At 48.0% G+C, this 18,803-nt stretch overlaps 1 protein-coding gene across 2 annotated transcripts in view; it reads right to left on the bottom strand.

Annotated features, from left to right (window-relative positions):
- Window positions 1-2,538: 2,538 nt before the first annotated feature.
- GABBR2 (gamma-aminobutyric acid type B receptor subunit 2) overlaps window positions 2,539-18,803 on the bottom strand; it is a 348,748-nt gene continuing 332,483 nt past the window's right edge. The window contains exons 15-20 of one of the 2 annotated variants that reach the window (XR_005367035.1): window positions 17,418-17,642; window positions 14,854-15,036; window positions 12,159-12,288; window positions 8,321-8,438; window positions 3,507-5,144; window positions 2,539-2,738 (exon numbers count right to left, since the gene is read on the bottom strand). Coding sequence is in view for 1 of the 2 variants with exons in the window: in XM_038552916.1 (XP_038408844.1) it covers window positions 4,979-5,144; window positions 8,321-8,438; window positions 12,159-12,288; window positions 14,854-15,036; window positions 17,418-17,642 (822 nt within the window). In the remaining variant the exon portion in view is untranslated. Of the gene's footprint in view, window positions 5,145-8,320; window positions 8,439-12,158; window positions 12,289-14,853; window positions 15,037-17,417; window positions 17,643-18,803 lie in introns of both variants that reach the window. The other variant, XM_038552916.1, reaches the window with a different exon arrangement.

Below are 18,803 nucleotides of genomic sequence, written 5' to 3' on the forward strand. Positions count from 1 at the left end.
GGTGCAGTGGTCGGGGACGAGGGTGGGGGCCAGGCAATGGGCAGCTAGGGCAGATTCTGTCTCTGCTGTAGCTTTTTGCATATCATTGGCTTGCCTGCGCGTCAGTACAGTGGGAGCTTCCCCTGCTCACACTGTCCTGGCCAGAGACGCTCAGACTGGGGCTTAGAGCCTCGGGGGATGCAGGGATGAATCACAGAAGTGTGCAAATCTACTAAATTCAAAAAGATTGTACCTTTATTTCAAGATCATCTAACTAGGCATATTCCTGGTCATGGGAATCCAGTGGCTTCTGATGAGCAATTCAGGGAAGTGGTGAAGAGGGTGTGTCCTGGCATTGTGCCTGCTAAACTCCCCTCTCAATCTCAGCTGTGTGGCTCAGGACAGCACTCATCCTCTGCCGCCTGAGTACCTTTAGATGCAGAAGGACAGCAATAATTGTTCCGACTCTGGGGTCCCCGCGAGATTTAAATGAGCTTAATGCCCACAAAGCACTTTGCCTAGTGCTCAGTGAACATCATCTCTCAATCACCATTTGATTTGTGTGTATTACCTGGGTGGCCCCATCATTGTCGATGGCTCAGGAGAAAAACACAAAGGTGGATTGAGCAGGAAGTGATCTGTGAGAGCCAAGTGAAGGCCACATGATATCACGGAGTGCTGAACAAATGAAGTTTTCACAGTGGTTTAAATAAAGAAAAGCAGTGTGATAATTGAGTCATCACACCAGGCAGGCTGAGCTCAAAGGAGTGTGCTTGGGAGCGGTCGGTGCTGTGCTCATGTTGTGAGCTACAATTTATTTTTCTGCAAAACCTCATCTATCCCATTAAATCAATGTTGTTAATACGATTTTTATTGGTTTTGTCATTTTATTTGCATTGAGTTTATAAATTTGTTTTGCTTTTATATGAAAGATGTAAGCATGAGCTTATATTTCGTTTGAACATATTTGGGTAACTTTATAAAAACAATTTAAGTCGACACTGTGTCTTAAAAGGTGTCCCTGTGGTTTTTAGTTTCAGAAACACTGCTCTGGGGTTTTTGCATTGGAATTCAGATGGAGGGGAATCAAAGGCTTTTCCTTTTGACACAGAGCCCTAACTCACCACGAGTGCCAGAGCTCTCCAGTTACAGATATGATAAACCAGGGTCCAGACAGCAGCCAAGACATTAAGAGCGAAGAGTGCCAAGCCAATAGCTCTTTGTCATCACGGGAGCCTGGAGGCCGGCAGCCCCTTGAATCTCACCCCACTCCAAAGCTCTGAGTGTGGACTTGATTTTGTGATCCAGGTGACCATTGCGTTACTGGTATCACCTTCTAAGATTTCTACTTTTGCATTCAGCGTCTTTAAGACTTTCAGCTCTGTGGAATAAAATATTCCCTGTTACTTAGGTAACCTAGATGTCATGGAGCAGAGTCCTCTTCCAGTCAAGGTTCAAGAGGCCTGTTCCTTGGCAGGCTCATCACTGAGGATCCAGCACTAGAAAGCTCCAACCTGGGACCAGTCCTCCAAACATGTTTGTGGGTCCAGTCCCCGCTTCTGGCCTCCACCCAGTCACATGGCTGCGGGCCTCCCCTGGCTGCTTTGGCCACCTTGCCTTTGCTCTGTCTTTCAGACCCAGCCACCAACATGGATGTGCCTCAGCCAAATTGTTTAATTCTGCAAAAGTCTCACGGAAGACTGTTCTGAACCACTGGGAGGGCCTGCTGCTGGGTGGGACACACAGGAAGCAGATGTGACTCCCATCCTCAGGGAGCTCCTGGTCTGGAGTGGGGAGAAGGAGCCAGTGTGAGCATGTACCCAGTGCCACGAGAGGGGGACAGTGTCCTGAGTACAGAAAACAGGAAGAGAGAATTTCATGGGGAGGGATCTCGGAGGGTGTTTTGGATGGGACCTTGAAGAATGGGGGTATCTGAAATAGAGCTGCAGGCTGAGGGCTCAGCATGGTGCAGGAAGCGCATTCTCTAGGTGGGGAGGCACGTGAGGAGGCTGGAAAGAATGGGGCCAAACCACAGGCTGTCAGGCCTAGAGGGGGAGTCGTGGCTGGGGAGGCAGTGAGGCTTCTAGGTTAGTTAGGGACTTCTTGTTTGCAACAGATGGGAACTGGACTTAACTAGCCAAAAAAAGTAATTTATTTGGAGAACTGAGAATCCTTCCCATCATGGGAAAGGCCAGGGTGCTGCCGGCCTTCTGGAACAGCTGACCAGCTATTCAGACACCATCAGGGCCCATCTCTTGATCCTATTTCTCTCCATATCGGCTCTCTCTTCTCTTTCATGGTTGACTAAATTTCCTTAAATGGAGGAATCCTGCAGAAGGCAAGTCCTGGCCCAGCTCAGGTCATGTCCCTACCCTGGGATCCAGCAGCTGCAGTCGCAGGGGGGCAGCGCTGCTCTGTTACAATCTGCAGAGGGTAGGGTAGGGCAGCTTCTGAAGGAAGTTGAGGAGGCACCCCAGAACTGTGCCCCGTGTCTGAGAGGAGGAACGGGACCTGATGGGACCTGCACTTTGGGACGAGGAGGCATTAAAGAGGACTGGCTGTTTTTTTTTTCCCCTTTTATTCATAAAAACAAATTTGCAACAATTTATTAAAAATTGATACCATGCAATAGGGGTACGAGAAATTCCTCATTTACATTTGATTCTGGCAGTCCCAGTCTAATTTAAAGCGTTTGTGCACTAACGTCACTGGAAAATGCCTTCAGGCTGAAGCCTCTTCGGAAATGTACGGTGTGTTTGCTGCGTATAAAAGAACAGAACCGTTAGATAGCTAGAGTCACTTCTGTGGGTCTCGTTATTTGCAGGGAAATTAAAAAAAAAAAAGGGTGAACCTACAGTATCATTAAGACAGAAAATGTACTTTGTGGGTTAACCTAGAAGACTGTGCACGCTGAGGGGGTCACAACGGGTTACGGACGCACACACTCACCTCCGACTGCCCAATACTTTTGTTTCTTTTTGTTTCCTGCTATGCTGGAATAATATTTCTACAGGTATATTTTTTTTGTGTGTGTGTATACATTATGTACAATGAATTGTCTCCTTCCCTTGGAAAAATTAACGTGGTCCTTTAAATTAAATCTGGTTTTGGTGAAATCAAGAAAGCAAGTAAATACTGGTAATACACAGTGAGTGACAACACCGAGATTCGAGATTCGTAGTGCCTAAACAGACAATGACTTCAATTTGACCTGTGATGTGTTGACATTTTTTTTTCCCTAAAAGCTACAGTACCTCCATAACCTCTCTGGGGGGGGAGGGGAGGGGGGAGCTATGCTACGTGAAAGAGGGTGTTTTGAAATGTTGGCGATGGTAAGATTCCTGTGGGCCCTTTTTGTCAAAGTCTGGTGGTGACAGCAGTATATTCCTGACTTCAGTGGTCTGGGAAGAGATTATTGCCTGCCTGTTGAAGCTGCCATTAGGTTTCTTTAGGGAGTGAGCGACCGCTCAGTTGTGCAGACGTCCTGGACGCTGTCATTCAGGTCTTTCTTTAAGCAAAGAACGAACCTGTCTAGGAATGTCACAAAAGTCGTCGGGAGCCTCTCTCCACCAGCTTATCCTGGTAGAGGGCTGTGCTGGGAGCTTCTCTGGGCCAAACCCCTGGCGGTCGTGGGGGCCGAAGGTCATGGTCATCCTGATACCTCATGGGTCAGGGCTGCTTCACTGTTTGGTAGGAAGCTTTCCTGGACAAGATCAAGTTTTGATCCTCAGAGTGACCCTGTGAGGTAGGCAGGAGACGGGTGTTATTCCAACCCCAATTTGTTGGGGAGGGGAAACAGGCTCAGAGAGACACCAGTGACTTTCCCAAGGTCATGGAGGGAGTCAGCCATGGAGTAAGGACTTGAGCCTGGGTTTGCCTGGCGCCCAGGCCAGTGCTCTCTGAGGTTCGGTTGAAAAGGAAGAGTGATCTTATGAATGAGAACCAGCGTGTTGACAGGTCACCCCCGTGACCTCCAAGCGGGGGGGGCTCCCTGGCTTGTCCAGATGGAAGCCAAGGGGAGCCCTTGGCTAGCAACTCTCTCCCTACGACTACAGGGATGTCTTCTAGCAGAATGCCCCATTCACTTTGGTCAGAAACAAAGTCAGTGGAAAAAAACCAACCCCAGCCAGCCCTTGGGCCCTGATGAGAGGTTAAAGTGCACAGTCTTTCTTTAGTGTGTTTGCTGGGAACAGACATTCCATGATTAGCTCGGGTGGTCCCCCTGATTACTGGAACACCTGATACAAACACAAGGACGTGGCCAACGTGGTGGGTGCATGACCGACTGTCAGTGATTGCTGCAGAGCGTGTCTGCAGTGACGTGCCCTAAATCCCCACAGTCCCAGAACGGGTGTTATTGTGTTAATGTGTGGCATTTATCAGAGAGTAAGGTCCCACCGGGAGGCACGTGAGTCAGCCTGGTCCCGTACCCCAGCCCTCGGGCCACCTGGCTGCCCTGCAGACTCCCTGTTCCAGGAAGGCTGGGGTTGGCTGGACTGGCAGCTGGGGGCCTGGCTGCCCTGCCCGCCTCCTTCCCCAGAGGGGAGAAGGGCTGGCCCGCGGGGGGCGGGGGCCCACAGCCAGGGATGTGTGTGCAGAGGCAGAGGTGGTTTCTCCAGAAGCCCCTCGCCTCTTCTCAAGGCTGCTCAGGGACACTCGGTGACTTCTAGCTGGAGTTCTAGTGATTTTCTCCTTGTCTAGGATTTTTTTTTTTTTTTTTTTTGCAAAGTTTCCAATATCCCAGCTCCTCCTTCTTTGCAGACATCAAGGAAGAAGTCATTTCCATTCCTCTTCTTTGTGAAAGAATAAAAACTTCACAAATAAGGCGCGAGGTCAGGTGCCAAGTGCCCCCATCCTGTCCACCTGAGTGCCATCGAGCAGTCCCACAAGGCCAGCCGTGGCGCCCAGCTTTTCCGCAGCCAGAGCTGACAGCGTTCCTGTAGCCTCTGCTCCGTGTGGTTCTGTCATGGGGGAGGCCCCGGCCCCAGGCCTCCCACCCTTACAGGCCAGAGACCATAACTCGGAAGGAGGGTGGCACGTGTCTGTGGCGGGGGCTGGCGGTGGGGCTGACGCAGGGGCTGACACAGCTGGCGTCCACGCCTCCGATGGACGGGAGGTAGGCGTGGTGGAGGATGGGGAGCTGGAGGGACAGCCGGCGCTGGATGCTGTGGCAGGGGGGAGAGAGGGAGGGGGAGAGAGGAGTTTTAGTGAAGGCTATCTGGCCGCTCACCAGAATGTTCCCTGGGCTCGCTTTGGCTAAGAAGCTGATGGGGGAGAACAGTTATCCTGCATCCAAGATCTGTCCCATCATCTAACCTTATTCACCCAAATAGCAGGTATTTGGTGCAGGCCTACACCTGCCAATGACTGTCCTGCGAATAACCAGGGACATAGAGTAGGTGAAGGGGATGCAGCCTTCCTAAGCATGCAGCGATTCCTAAGAACAGGTTTTGCTCATCTCATGGGGCTTTGCTGCTGACATAGACAGTTCTCACTCTCTCTCAAACCTCCAAATGCACCGGGAGGCATCTGGCGCTCCATCCTTCCTCACTGGCTCCTCCCCCTGCCTTGCCAGGACCTCAGCCGTTTCTGCTGGGCTGATTCCAGCCAAGACAAGGTTCCTTCCTTGTCTTTCAGCTTCCTTGGTGACTAGTGTCACCTTTCCAACCTTGTGGGGGCGGGGAGGGTACAACCTTGCCTAAGATCTCTTGCCTAATTCTCCAGGTGAAACTTCCACTGGCCCTGCACCCAAACCCTGCCCTCTGGCGGCTGGTTTCTCCTAAAACGCTGCTTATGGCCACTTTTCCTTGCCTTTGCACATGCTCTTCCCCCAGCCCGGGATACTTTCTCTACCTCCCGATCCCGATGAACTGTTTTCCCTTCACTATCCAGTTTAAACTCAAAGAATGAGCTCCTTCTGCCTCCGAGCTCCCAGAGTTTGGGTGAATTTGCAGAAGCACAGCCAGAGAAGCCCCAAGGCGAGGTGGAGGTGGGGGTGGTATGGGACTCTGCGCAGGGAGGGGGAAAGGCAGCTGCTTTCTGACTCCCTTCTCACTGCCACAGTCTTTGGGCCCAAGTTCCCATCAGAGCTGCCCCAGGCCAAGAAGTCACCTTGACTGTAGAAAAGGTTGCTTGATGGTGGGGGGGCAGGGGGCAGGATGTGTTCTGCTCAGCTGCATCTTGTGTGGTTCTCTCTCATACCTGGGAAGCTGCATTCTCAGAATCCTTAGGCCTCCTTGTGTCTTCAGTGTCTGACTGCTCAAGTGAGGACCTCCCCTCACCCCCTACCCTCAGCTCTTCAAAAAAAAAACCAAAACAAAACCAAAACCAAAAACAAAAACAAAAAAACAAAAAACCCCACAAAAACCCACAAAAAAAGCCCAGTAGGTAAAAGAAGGATTGCTATTCCTATTATAAAGGCTAGGGAAGGGTACAGGGTTTATGTAACTTACTAAGAGGAAACAAAGCCAGAACTGGGGAAGGTGGGGCTCCTGCTTCTTCTGGAAAACCGCAGTGCTTTGTGAGGAAGGCAAATCAACTCATCCCAACAGGCGTGCCCCTGGTGTGTATATTTGGCACGGATGGGGTCCTGACACGGATGGGGATGGATGCAGTGCTGCCCCCACTCCCTAAGGACCTGTTCGTGGGAGAGTTTCTACCAAGGACATGTCACAGGTGCTCACGAGGTTAGTGTGTTGGAGTTCTCCTTTTGAAGTTCAAGTTGAACCTGTGTAACCTGAGCTATGATCTACTCTTTAACACAAGAGGGTGCTGGCAAAGAGTCCAGGAATGGGGAGCTGAGGAAGAAACTCTTTATCATGGGATAAAAGGGCCCTGTCCAGGCTCCTGGGAAGGGTTATCTGCCTGGGCAAGGTGGACATCTGTCTATGGCTCTCAGAGCCATGGCATGTTGCTGTCCGCAGGTCCTGGTTTATGTTGTCATTCATTCAACAGACACTTGCCAAACACCGACTCAGTGCCAGAACTTGCACTCAGTCCAAGGGGCATGGGAGGGGCTCATACTTTATCCTCAAGGTGCTTACACTCTAGCGGAGGGTACTAATAAGCAAACCACTGACGACTGCCATATAACCATCAGTAATTGTTCTGGAGCCAATGAAACCTTGGAGCTAACTGGGTTGAGAGACTATTGGCTCTAACACTAAATGGCCCCAAATTACACTACAGTCGGTGATCTGGCTGTCTTTGGTGCTTGTCACTTCCCAGGGACCAAGTTTCAGTGCTGACATTTTTTTAAAAAAAGATTTAATTAATTAACTTGAGACAGCGAGTGCACAAGACAGCAAGCAGGGGAAGGGGCAGAGGGAGAGAGAGAGAGAATATCAAGCAGACTTCATGCTCGGTGTGGAGGCCATTGTGGGGCTCGATCTAATGACCTGGAGATCATGACCGGAGATGAAATCAAGAGTCGGGCACTTAACCAACTGAGCCACCCACGATGGTGCCATCAGTGTTGACATTTCTAATCTCTGCTTCCAAGATGCTCTAAGCAAGGAAGAACTAAAAATTGCCAGTGGGATCAAAGCTAACAGAGATGTCCAAGTCTTTGCTTAGATGTCACCTTCTCATTGGATCTTCTCCGATTGCTCTGTTTAAGATTACAATCTCTAACGCCTTTCCCTAATTTATTTTTCTCCAAAGCACTTACAATTTAATACACCAGATTTTGCTTTTTTAATGAAGTTATTATGTCATTGGATAAAATAAGCTCTGTGAAGGAAGGCATCTTTGTTATTCATTCAACAGACACTTGCCAAAAACCGACTCAGTGCCAGAAGCTGCACTGAGTCCAAGGGACATGGGAGGGGCTCATATCTTATCCTCAAGGTGCTTAGACTCTAGCGGAGGGTACTAATATGTAAACCACTGACGGCTGCCATATAACTAATCAATAATTGTTTACTGCCAATAACAATCAGTAATTGTTCTGGAGCCAATGAAGCCAGTGGGATCAGTTTTCTTCACTTTAACATCTGACACATAGTAGGTGTCAGTGAATAGTTATGGATTAAGTGCATTTAGCAAGGTTAAGCTTTATATATAACGAAGGCAGTGTGCCTCAGTGGTTTCGATGATGGGACAGACCTGGGTTTAAATTTGATCTCCTGCACTTAGAAACTGGGTGAGCTTTGATAAGTCATTTCCCCTTTCTGAATATTCGTTTTCTCATCTGTAAAATGAGCATTGTAATTTGACCTGTGTCATGAGGTTGCTGTGGACTTCAAAAAAAATAATGCATGGGAAAATGTGGTGCAGATGGAAACTGCTGTGCATGAGTAACATGCTCTTTCACAAGAATTCTAGAGGAGAAAGTACTTACTGTTCTGGGGAGTTTATGTCTTCTATAGGATCTTTGCATGTTCGAGAGGGCTCTGTTGTGTTCCACTGTAGCTGGGGATTTTGATCGAGGTGATTTTTTAAAATGGCCTTTCCCCCATCTGAATGCAAAACAACAATATCACAATACATTCTGTTAACTTCATTAAAAAAATGCAGTCATTGGGATGCTGCCCAAGGAGAGAGAATGCAAAAGAGCCTTATTATCCCTCTGGAGCTGTGGTTTCTGCAGTAGTTCTCTCAAGACTAAGGCAATGAACCCAAAAGTTTCCACCCAGGGATGGAAGTGGCTTCCTGGGAATTTCTTTTCTCCAAGAAAAAAGGGAGGAAATCCAGTCGACCAATGTAAGCAACATAACTTGGACATGAAAAGTTCTAATATACAAAAGCCTTTTTCACTGGTGCACAGGGATGTAATGACAAAGGAAATAACCCTCCAAGGTAAAATATATATCCATAAGACTGCCAAAGACTGAAAGAATAATAATAGTCAGTAAACTGATAGTGGGAATTTAAATTGGTGTAATCTTTTTGGAGGTCACTGTCAATAAGCATCGAACACTAAAAAATAGTATGTATCTTTTACCCAGAATTTTTACTTCAGGGAGTTATCCTAAGGAAATAATGAAGGTAGTGTGTGAAATTATACATAAGATGTTCACATCAGCATTGTTTATAATATAAAGAAGTGGGGACTAATCTGAATTTTTCAAGTAATAACGGATAAATTACAACTTATGTATGTATGGGGGCTCCACTGAAAGAAATACTGTGTAGGCACAAAACATGATGATGTGGGTGCTTTCAACCCTCTGTGCTTCAGAACTACCTGGAGAGATTTAAAGGAATATTGAATACAAAATATTCAACCCCCCCTCCCCACCGAGGGGTTTGGAGGAGTACTGGGGTTTTGTAGATTTTTTTGCAGTGGGTCACTTAGTGAATGTCATTTTGCCCCCATGTGAGGACAGTGGGTCCTCTTTAGTCATGGATTCTGTATTTGTGAACTCGTCTACTCACTCAAATTTATTTGCAACCCCCAAATCAATACTGGTAATGCTTTCAGGGCCATTTGCTGACACACACACAGTGTTGAAAATTCACATTGCCCTCATGGTTAACAGCATTATAACGCATGCATAAGTGCAAGAAGGCTGTGATGTGTCTGATGAAGAAAATATATGCGTTAGATGGGCTTCATTCAGGCATGCATTATAGTGCTAATGAATAGTGTTAATGAATCAACAATATATTAAATAAGATGTCTTCAGACAGAAACACACATGCAACAAAGTTGTGCATTGATTGGTTGACCAAAATGTCAACCTGAGAAAGCCTTGCAGGAACCAAACCTTGTATTTCGCCCAGGAGTAGTGGTTCAGTATTCACTAATTAATTCACGGTTCACAGCAACTTTATCAAATGTGATAAAGTTGAATGCATGTTCTTAGAATATGGAAGGAACTACTGGGTCATAACAATTTCAAATTCAACCAGCAATGTTTGAGAATGCCCATTTTCCCAATTGTGTCCACAAACTGCAATATTTTGATCTCTTGTCTTTGCCAGTCTCATTGGTGAAAATGGTATCTCACTAAAAATTTCATCTGCATTTAAAAATGAACTTTATTGATTTATTTGAGAGAGAGAGAGCGCTCACAAGTGAGCATGGGATGGGACAGGGCACCAGCAGTGGGGTGGGCGAGGGTCAGGGAAGCACACTCTCTGTTCAGCAGGAAGCCCATTCCCAGGACCCGGAGATCATGACCTGAGGTGAAGGCAGATGCTTAACTGACTGAGCCACCCAGGGATCCCTCATCTGCATGCTTTTACTGAGGAGAGAGCTTGAGCATCTTTCCATAAACATATGGACCTCTTGCACTTCCTTCTGTGAGAACTCTCTTTTGCCCATTTTTCTTCTGTTATTGGGCTTTTTAAAAATTAATTTGCATATAGTTGTATATACTTCATATAAATGATATAAAATTTCTCGCATATGTAAGAAAATAAGCTCATTTCCTGAGTTACAATATTTTTTTGGCTTAGTTTGTTTGATTTTTTGACTATTTATGGTGGCTTTTGTGTTGTTAAATTTTTTTATAGTTAAATTTATCAATTTTTTCAATTGTGGTTTCTGTGTTTTACATCAAACTGAGAAAGGCCTTCCTTTGCTGAGATTATTATTATTATTATTATTATTATTAAAGATTTTATTTATTCATAGAGCCAGAGAGAGAGAGAGGCAGAGACACAGGCAGAGGGAGAAGCAGGCTCCATGCAGGAAGCCCGACGCAGGACTCGATTCAGGGTCTCCAGGATCACGTCCTGGGCTGCAGGCGGCGCTAAACCGCTGCGCCACCGGGGCTGCCCCTTCGCTGAGATTATTAAAAAAAAAAAAAATTCTCCTGTGGTTTCTTTTAGTTCTTTCATGGTTTCACTTTTTACATTTAAATCTTTTATCCAGCTAGACTTTATTTTTCTGTTAGGTGTGAGGTAAGAATTTAACTTTATTCTTTTCCAGATGGCTATCCACTTATCCCTATTAAATTTATTGAATAATTCATTTCCTTCCACTACTTTGAAATACCCACCTTTTCCAGATACTAAAATTACTGTGAATAATTTTTATTCTTTCAATTTACTTGTTACTTATCTTAATTTAAACTTTTTTTGCAATCAACACCTTACATAGTAAGAATTTTATAAGAATACTTATTACTTATGTAATTAGAATAAAAGAAACTGTAAAAAACCAAAAAAAAGAAGCTGAAGATTTTTCATTGTTGTAAAAAATAATTTTATAGCAAATCAATGAATAAATGCCAACAAAATGCAAACAACAGAGAAGTATATTAAATGAAATGTAAGAAGAATTCCTTCTCTGCACATACTGTTCCTTTTCATACAGGGGGATACTGTTTACCATCTGGTGTTTGTTCTTCAAAGCCTTTTTTAAAAATGCACTTAACACACATACCACACGTGTACACGTGTGTGCATTTATGTGTATTGTAATGCTAGCCTTCACCTTGCTATTTCCACTTGGAGAGCTCTCCATATTTGTACAAATAGATCCACCCCATTATGCACCTTGTTTGGTTGCATCATAATGAATGAAACCGCCCTAAATGCTGAACATTTAAGTTAATTCCAGTTTTTCTCACCTACAAATAATGTTGTGATGAACACCACCCATATACTTTTTGCCCATGTGGGAGTATTTCCCAGGGGCAAGATCTCACCAGTGGAAATGCTAATCAAGAGGTTTAACATCTAAACATTTGGATGTGCCTGACTGACTTCCAACATTGCAGGAGAATGCCTCTTTCTACACACCCTTAACAACATTGGTGATCTCCAAAAATTTTGCTGAAATGTAGGGTAAGACTGGATTGTGTTATTTTGGTTTGCATTGCCAAGTGGCTGGTGGGATTGAGTGTCACGTCGTATCTAACTGACCACTCCTTTCCCATATGGTGAGAAGGCACATTCGAAACTGTGGAATGTCTCTGGGAGATGTAAGGTAAACTATTCATTAAGAACAATGTGCCTCCAATCAGAACCCTGGGATTGCTGGCCGTGTCAGGTACATGCGCCACTGGAATCCAGGAGACTGAGAGACAGAAGCCCCGGCTCTAGGAGGGCAGGACTTCAAACGGACACCGAACTGTGGATTCCAGATACTCCAGCTGCGCCTGTGTGGCTTCCGATAATCCCCACCCCCTCTCTGAGCCTCAGTTTCTCTGTCGGGAAGGTGGAAGATGGCCAGCTGGTGTGTGATACCCAGGTCCCCACATTGCAGGGACGCCGTCTCCTCCTACCTGTGCCCTCCGTGAAGTTCCCAAGGTGGAGGATGTCGTTAAGCTCTTGGTAGTGGCTCTGTTTAATGTACGTGGTCTTTTCTGGTGTGTCCTGCAGCTGCATAGTGACCTCTTCCAAGTCTTTATCCAGCTAGAAGACAAAGGCTCCAGCTGAGTCAGAGCCCCTGACCCAGCCCTTCCCCCAGCTCACAGGCACATGGGACTGGGCCTCAGGCAGGCTTCTGGAGGATGAGAGAGACCGCTGCCGGCTGGGGCAGAGCTGCAGAGGGCCCCTGCTGGCTGCTGCTGCAGGAGGAGCTGGGGAGGGGAGGGCTTTGCAGCGATGTGTCCAGTGCAGGCTTGTGCCTTGAGGGAACAGCTGGGCAAGCCCAGGGAGGTAGGGTGGTGTCAGAGTACAGGCTCTGAAGTTGGACAGGCCTCGGGGCAAACCCAGGGCTGCTCCTTACCATCTGTGTACGGGCTTGTGAGAGACTGAGTCTGACTTCCTTCATCTGCAGAATGAGGTAATAATAGTACCTACCTCCTGTGGTTATTATGGAGATTAAATGAGGCAACGCACTTAAAGTTTAGCCCAGTCCTTGACACATCGTGAGGGGAACCTGCTACTACAATAAAAGTACTACAATTGTTGTTGATACCCAGCAGGGGAGGACAGATCTGTGGGCTGGTCAGCTGTGAGTCGCACATGGACACTGAAGCTCAAGACCGTAGGTGCTCCTCTAGAGGATGGACTGCAGTTGCCTTCAGGTCATAGAAAAGTCGAATGCAAGCCCTGGGGCACTTTAGCCCTTGAAAAACCTGGTGTGTGTGCATGTGAGTGTGAGTGTGTGTGCGTGCGTGTGCATGCGGATGTGCTGGGGACATGGTGGTAACTGGGGAAGGCGGTGGGCATTCTACTATAGTATAAGGGAAAGAAACTTATAAACTGTAAAGTGTTGTTCTAATGTCAAGAGCACAGTCATTAATTTTTAAATAAGTTTCAAGGGAGAGATACATTTTGTGTGTGTGACTCAAACAGCAGGGCAGGCATCAGAGAAGGCCCAATTGTAATTTGATCCCAGGAAAAACAACCCAACATTTTAGGGATTTTTTTTTTCTTTTTTTTCTTTTTTTTTTTTTTCATTTTAGGGATTTGACACTGGCTTCAGTTTCAGGTTTCCTGAAGTGAGTGACTCTTTTTGCTGGAGTATGCAAGTAAAAGTCAAGTGTCAAGTTAGGGTAGTTCTAGTCACAGAGAGGTCTGATATTAAAGCAGAACCAGCCATGGGCTTTGAAGGACAGAAACCTTTCCTACTTTGCTCTGGGGTCTAATGGGGGGCTATCTCATCCTAAACCATCAGGTTTAGATGCGCAGAACTCTGTCGTAGATCTTTGTGACAGACTAAATGTGAGCGCCCCAAAAGGCTACGGATCTAGCAAATGGAATGCCCAGTCACATCTGAATTGCAGATAACAATGAATCATTTGTCTAGTGTAAGTATATCCCAAATTCTGTATGGGTCATCCTTATACTAAAAGTATGATTGGCTGTCTGAAATTCAAATTTCACTGGGGCGTCCTGTATCTACTCTGGCAACCCCAGATCCCACTTCTTCCTCACGACTGTCCAGCTAGAGACCACATTTCCCAGCCTACCTTGTGTCTAAGTGTGATCATGTTAAGTTCTTGCCAAGGTAACTGGAGCAGACCCAAAAGGTGCACAAATTTTGTATTACTTGCTTATCTCTTGTGTGGACTCCCTCTTCCCTTCCTGAGACATGTGGAACAGGCCATGCCTTCCACCCAGTTTTAACTGTCCTGGTGAGGAACAGACCCTGGGGAGTGGCAAACAGCAAGTGTGAATGAACCTCATTCAGCCATGGCCATGGAGGCAGAGCTGCCTGCCAACCTGGATCAATCTCCTGAGGACTATTAGGTGAGAGAAATATTTTCTTTGGGCCACTTCATTTTGGGACCTCTTTGTTACAGTAACTTAGCAAGTATCCTTGCCCCTTGCCAACACACTCCTTTGTTTCTTCCCCATCCCACTCATTAAATAAGGGTTTCTCTGTGAAGCACATGCTTTCAGACCATAGGCCAGTCACATACCTGGACTCAAAGAGAAGGGTGAAGAAGGGGTGGATAATTTGGTCTCCCCTCTCAGGTACAGAAAGTCCAGAATTTGAGGTCTGGCTTGGGCACAAAGGAATCTAGGTATAGCCTCCCTGGAATTCTATAGAAAGAGTTAAGGACCCTCAAGACAACAGTGAGGTCCACTTCAGCAATCTCTCCTGCCTGAAAAGTTTCTCTTCACCCCCTCCTGTCTTGCTGTACATCATATGGATGAGGGTGGTTATTGGGTTGTGAGAGTGAAAAATTAAGGGGAGGGGTCCCCCACACACTTAGGAAGCTCCCATAATCTGGGAGCTCACAAATCTCTAAGAACTCCTTGCTTTCTGAGGGTGTCTTGAATTGAGGCATTGCTGGACTCTACGAGCCTGGGCCTGGTGAGTGGATTCTGACAAACTGCCTCTGTCCAGTGCACGGCCCCCCTGGTTCTCATGGCTGTAATCCCAGCACATGGGACTGCACAGCCCGATGCGGGGGGGGGGGTGGTTCTTAGAAGGGGGTCGAGATTGGGTGGGGCAGCTCTGAGAAGCCCTGCATTAGGACAGAGGGAGGCTGGGGCCCTGGCTGCCAGTGCTGGCGGAGCTACCTCTGTGATCTTCATTCGTAGGCGATGGTTTTCAGACTGCAGGCCCTCCAGGCGGGACGTGCTTGCTTGGTTCACGCTGGTGACTGAGGTGGACGTTTTAGAATCTTCCTTCTTCTGATTCTGAGTGAACTGGAATCGCCTGTTCTGAGTCGCTGCGTCTGGGTTTGTTCTCAGAGTGATAAGCTGAAAGGACAAGGTGGAGCTGAAGAGAGAAGCCAGAGGTCCTCCCCCCGCACCATCTCCCGTCCACTCCGCCGCAGCAGGTCCTGCGCTGGAGGCAGCGTGGATGCACGCTGGGAGTCTGGAGCCCTGGGCTCAGACTGGTCTCTGCCACCTGCTTGCCTGTGACCTTGGGCAGGCCCCTCCCCCCTCTCGCTGAGTCTCAGTTTCTTTCCTTTTTTTTTTTTTTTTTTAAGATTTTATTTATTCATTCATGAGAGACACACAGAGAGAGGCAGGGACATAGGCAGAGGGAGAAGCAGGCTCCCTGCAGGGAGCCCAATGCGGGACTCGATTCCAAGACTCCGGGATCACGACCTGAGCCAAAGGCAGACACTCAACCACTGAGCCACCCAGGCATTCCTCAGTTTCCTTCCTAATCAGCAGAAGTCTGGTCTCCTGATCCTGACTCCACCTGCATCCCAACCACCCCGTGGAGCCCACCAGCTCCCCTTCGGCCTGATGCCAGCTGAGCCTCACTCTGCCTTGGGCCTCATTCTGCATGGAAAATAACCCTGAGGGTGACATTGGAAGACAGTGGATGGAGGCAAATGAAGGCTTCTCTTACTGGAACCATTGGTGAGTGTTGAGGACAGACCGGTGACCAGCTCGGTCATGGACAAAAGCATTGTTAGAGGAGAGATAAGGCTGCTGCTTGATCCTGATCTTACTCATTTCTTCAAGAAACACTCCTGCTTTGACATGGGCCTGCTCTGGAGAGCAGGGGCTGAGGGAGCTAGGACCCCCATCTCCCAGGACCCCATGGTCTAGAGGCCAGAAGTATCGAGGGCAGGCTGGGCTGTGGGTGCTATGGGCCTGGGCTGGGCTCTATGCAGGGCTCGAGGGACAGTGACAGAAGGGAATTTAAGGGGGGCAAGAAGTGGCCTATGCAAATTGGGGGGCAGGGTGAAGAGAGGGGTGCTTAGGAAGAAGAGCAGTTTGGATGGTGCACACGGTTCTCTGGGAGACTGGAGGGGACCCAAGGGCCCTAAAAGGCAGCCCGGTATCGGGAACTTGATTCCGGAACCAGGAGGGCAATGAGGAGCTCCCGAGGTTGACAAAGGAGAGGGACACGGTCAGAGCTGGGCTTGGAGCCATCTGGCATCTTTGACCGGAATCAAAGAATGTCAGAGTGCGGGCAGCGAGGTCTTAGCGTTGGCCCAGAGCCTGGGTGGGTGTGACAGACAGAGAAGGAAGGCATATAGGGCAGCAGTGCTCAGGGGAAGCTGCCACGTGGGGACTGACTAGATGCGGGGCCACGGGCGGCCTGTTTAGGGTACAGTGGTCCCGACTGATCTCCTGGCCCACCCCCCCCGACCGTACTCCAAGGCATGCCCCACCCCACCCCACTCAGGCCAATGATTCCCTCCACCCTCTCTGTTTCCCGTTCTTCCCTGATGCTGAGACCAGCTTCCTGCAGGGACTCCCGAGATGCCGGAGCCTCTGGTTCACCTGCCCACTGCCGGGAAGGTGAAGGTTTGAAAAATACTTCTCAGGCTGGTCTTGGAGGTCAGTGCTTCAGATGAATGCGACATGTCAGTGGCTGCCAAAAGTGGTCATTTAGTACTTTTTCCCACTAATACTACTTCTGAGGGCCTGTCTGAAGAGTGTGGCCAGAAGCGGGGATCATGTGTTATGTGGAGAAAAGAAGTTCATTTATAACATAAAAGATCTGGAAATGGCTGTAATGCTCATCAATAAGGGAATCAAATGGACAAGAAAACATGGAGCATGCCCTCCCATTGGTGGTTATGACTGTGAGAAATACAAAGGAGAAATTCATAGTGGAAAAGGCAAACTATGAAATAATACGTGAGCTATAATCAGAGCTGTAACTGAGAAAGTTCACTAACCATTTAAAAAAGACTGGGAGGGGCACCTGGACGGCTCAGTCAGTTGAGTGTCCAACTCCTGATTTTGGCTCAGGTCATGATCTCAGGGTCCTGGGATGGAGCCCTGCACTGGGGCTCTGTGTCAGCGGGGAGTCTGCTTCTTCCTCTCCCTCTGCTCCTCCCCCTACTCTCTCTCTTCGGTGCTCACATACATGTGTGTGCACTCTTAAATAAATAAACAACATATTAAAAAAAAGACTGGAAGGAAACATCAAAAATACGTAGTTTTTAGTAAAAAACTAAAACAAAACGTTGACAGTGATAGTTTTTGGGTGGCGAGACTGGAAAATCTGATTTTTACTTGTTTGCATTTCCTAACTTTCCGTGATGTGAACTATAATCATCACAAGCAGAGAAAGCGTAGAACTGCCAGGAAGTGTAGGAAACTAGCAGTCCCCTGGGCAGGGTCAGAGGCCAGAGGTCGGACGGCAGGATGCGGAGGGCGGGCCGTACCTTGGGCACGAACACCAGGCAGAGGGTGATGGTGCTGCAGAAGATGATGACCAGGGCGACGATGCAGAACTGCACGTTGGGCTGGTCCCGGGTCAGGAAGGAGACGGCGGCCCCAATGATGCACATGATCCCCACGTTGTAGACGCTCATCCCGATGTACTTACTGTCGTTGAGGGCAGGGATGCTGACGTTGCGTGTCTCCCAAGCCAAGAAGCAACCGAACAACTGAAATGGTGAGTGGAGAGGGGAAGTGGTCATTATCCCGTGGTGGCACATACCTGCTGCTCTGAGAAGGGGGGCTGGGAGCTTTGCCGTGGGCCGGGTCTTCTGGATGTCACCCCGGGTCTCCACTGGTGGCCCTGGGTTGAGTCCTGCTGAGGAAATGCAGACTGGGGATGTTACAGCATCTGGTTCTCCTGCGCCCCAATATTGGTTCACATATAGCAGGCCGTGGTGGGAAGGCTTCCAGAGACATGATTATGACAACCTCCCCTTGCTCTAGGGAGAACACTGAGGCCCAGAGAGGAGGAAAGGGCTTGTCCAAGGCCACACAGTCATACAGGGGCAAAAGTGAATTGTTTCTAGAAGTTCAGTCCCGTGTTTTTTACCACTAAATAAGACAGAGGCCCCATGTCTGGGACTTCTATTACCTGTCAGTGCACAAAGTCACTCAGAATAGAGACTATATATCCTAACTGTCCTGAGGCTAGGTGTGGTGTATGAGAAGGTTCAGGACAAGTTCTGGTTAGTATCTGTAAAGGGGAACTGTGTTCCTTTTCTTCCTTCCTAGTAGATGGAGTGGAGTGTGATAGGTGGAGCTTGAGCAGCCATCTTAGACCAAAAAGTCATCTTAGTCTACAATGTGGGAGCTATATGATGAAGATGGGGGAGACACAAGGTCCAAGGAGCTGAGGTCCTGGGTACCCCCACCAGCCCTAGATTGCTCATTTGAGGAGGAAGTTAACTATCTCTTTAACCACTATTATTTTGGGTTTCCTGTCACTTATAACTCTACTCCTAACTAATACATCTCCCAACAGAAATGGACCAGGTAGAGGTCCAGTGTGATCTGAAGCAGGATGTGGAGGGTTTAGACTCCTTGGGTGGTCTAAAGGGAGGGCAGATTGAGGAGGAAGTGCAGATGGAATGGCAGGCAGAATGGTAGTGGGGGTCGGGGGGCGAGCTGACCAGCATGCTGACCAGGCAGGGGCTTTGGCTGCAGTCCAGCCCTTTCAGGAGGCCTTTCTCCAAAGACCCCTCTTCCCTCTGACCTCACCACTGCAACTCAGGGCATCCAAAGCTGCATGAGCCACTTAATATCACACTGAGGGCTTCTGTTTTCAGGTTCGACTTAGAATGGCAGCATGGTGCCATGTAGTGAAGGGT

Source organism: Canis lupus, chromosome 11 (genome assembly GCF_011100685.1).
Source record: "Canis lupus familiaris isolate Mischka breed German Shepherd chromosome 11, alternate assembly UU_Cfam_GSD_1.0, whole genome shotgun sequence".
NCBI lineage: Eukaryota > Metazoa > Chordata > Mammalia > Carnivora > Canidae > Canis > Canis lupus.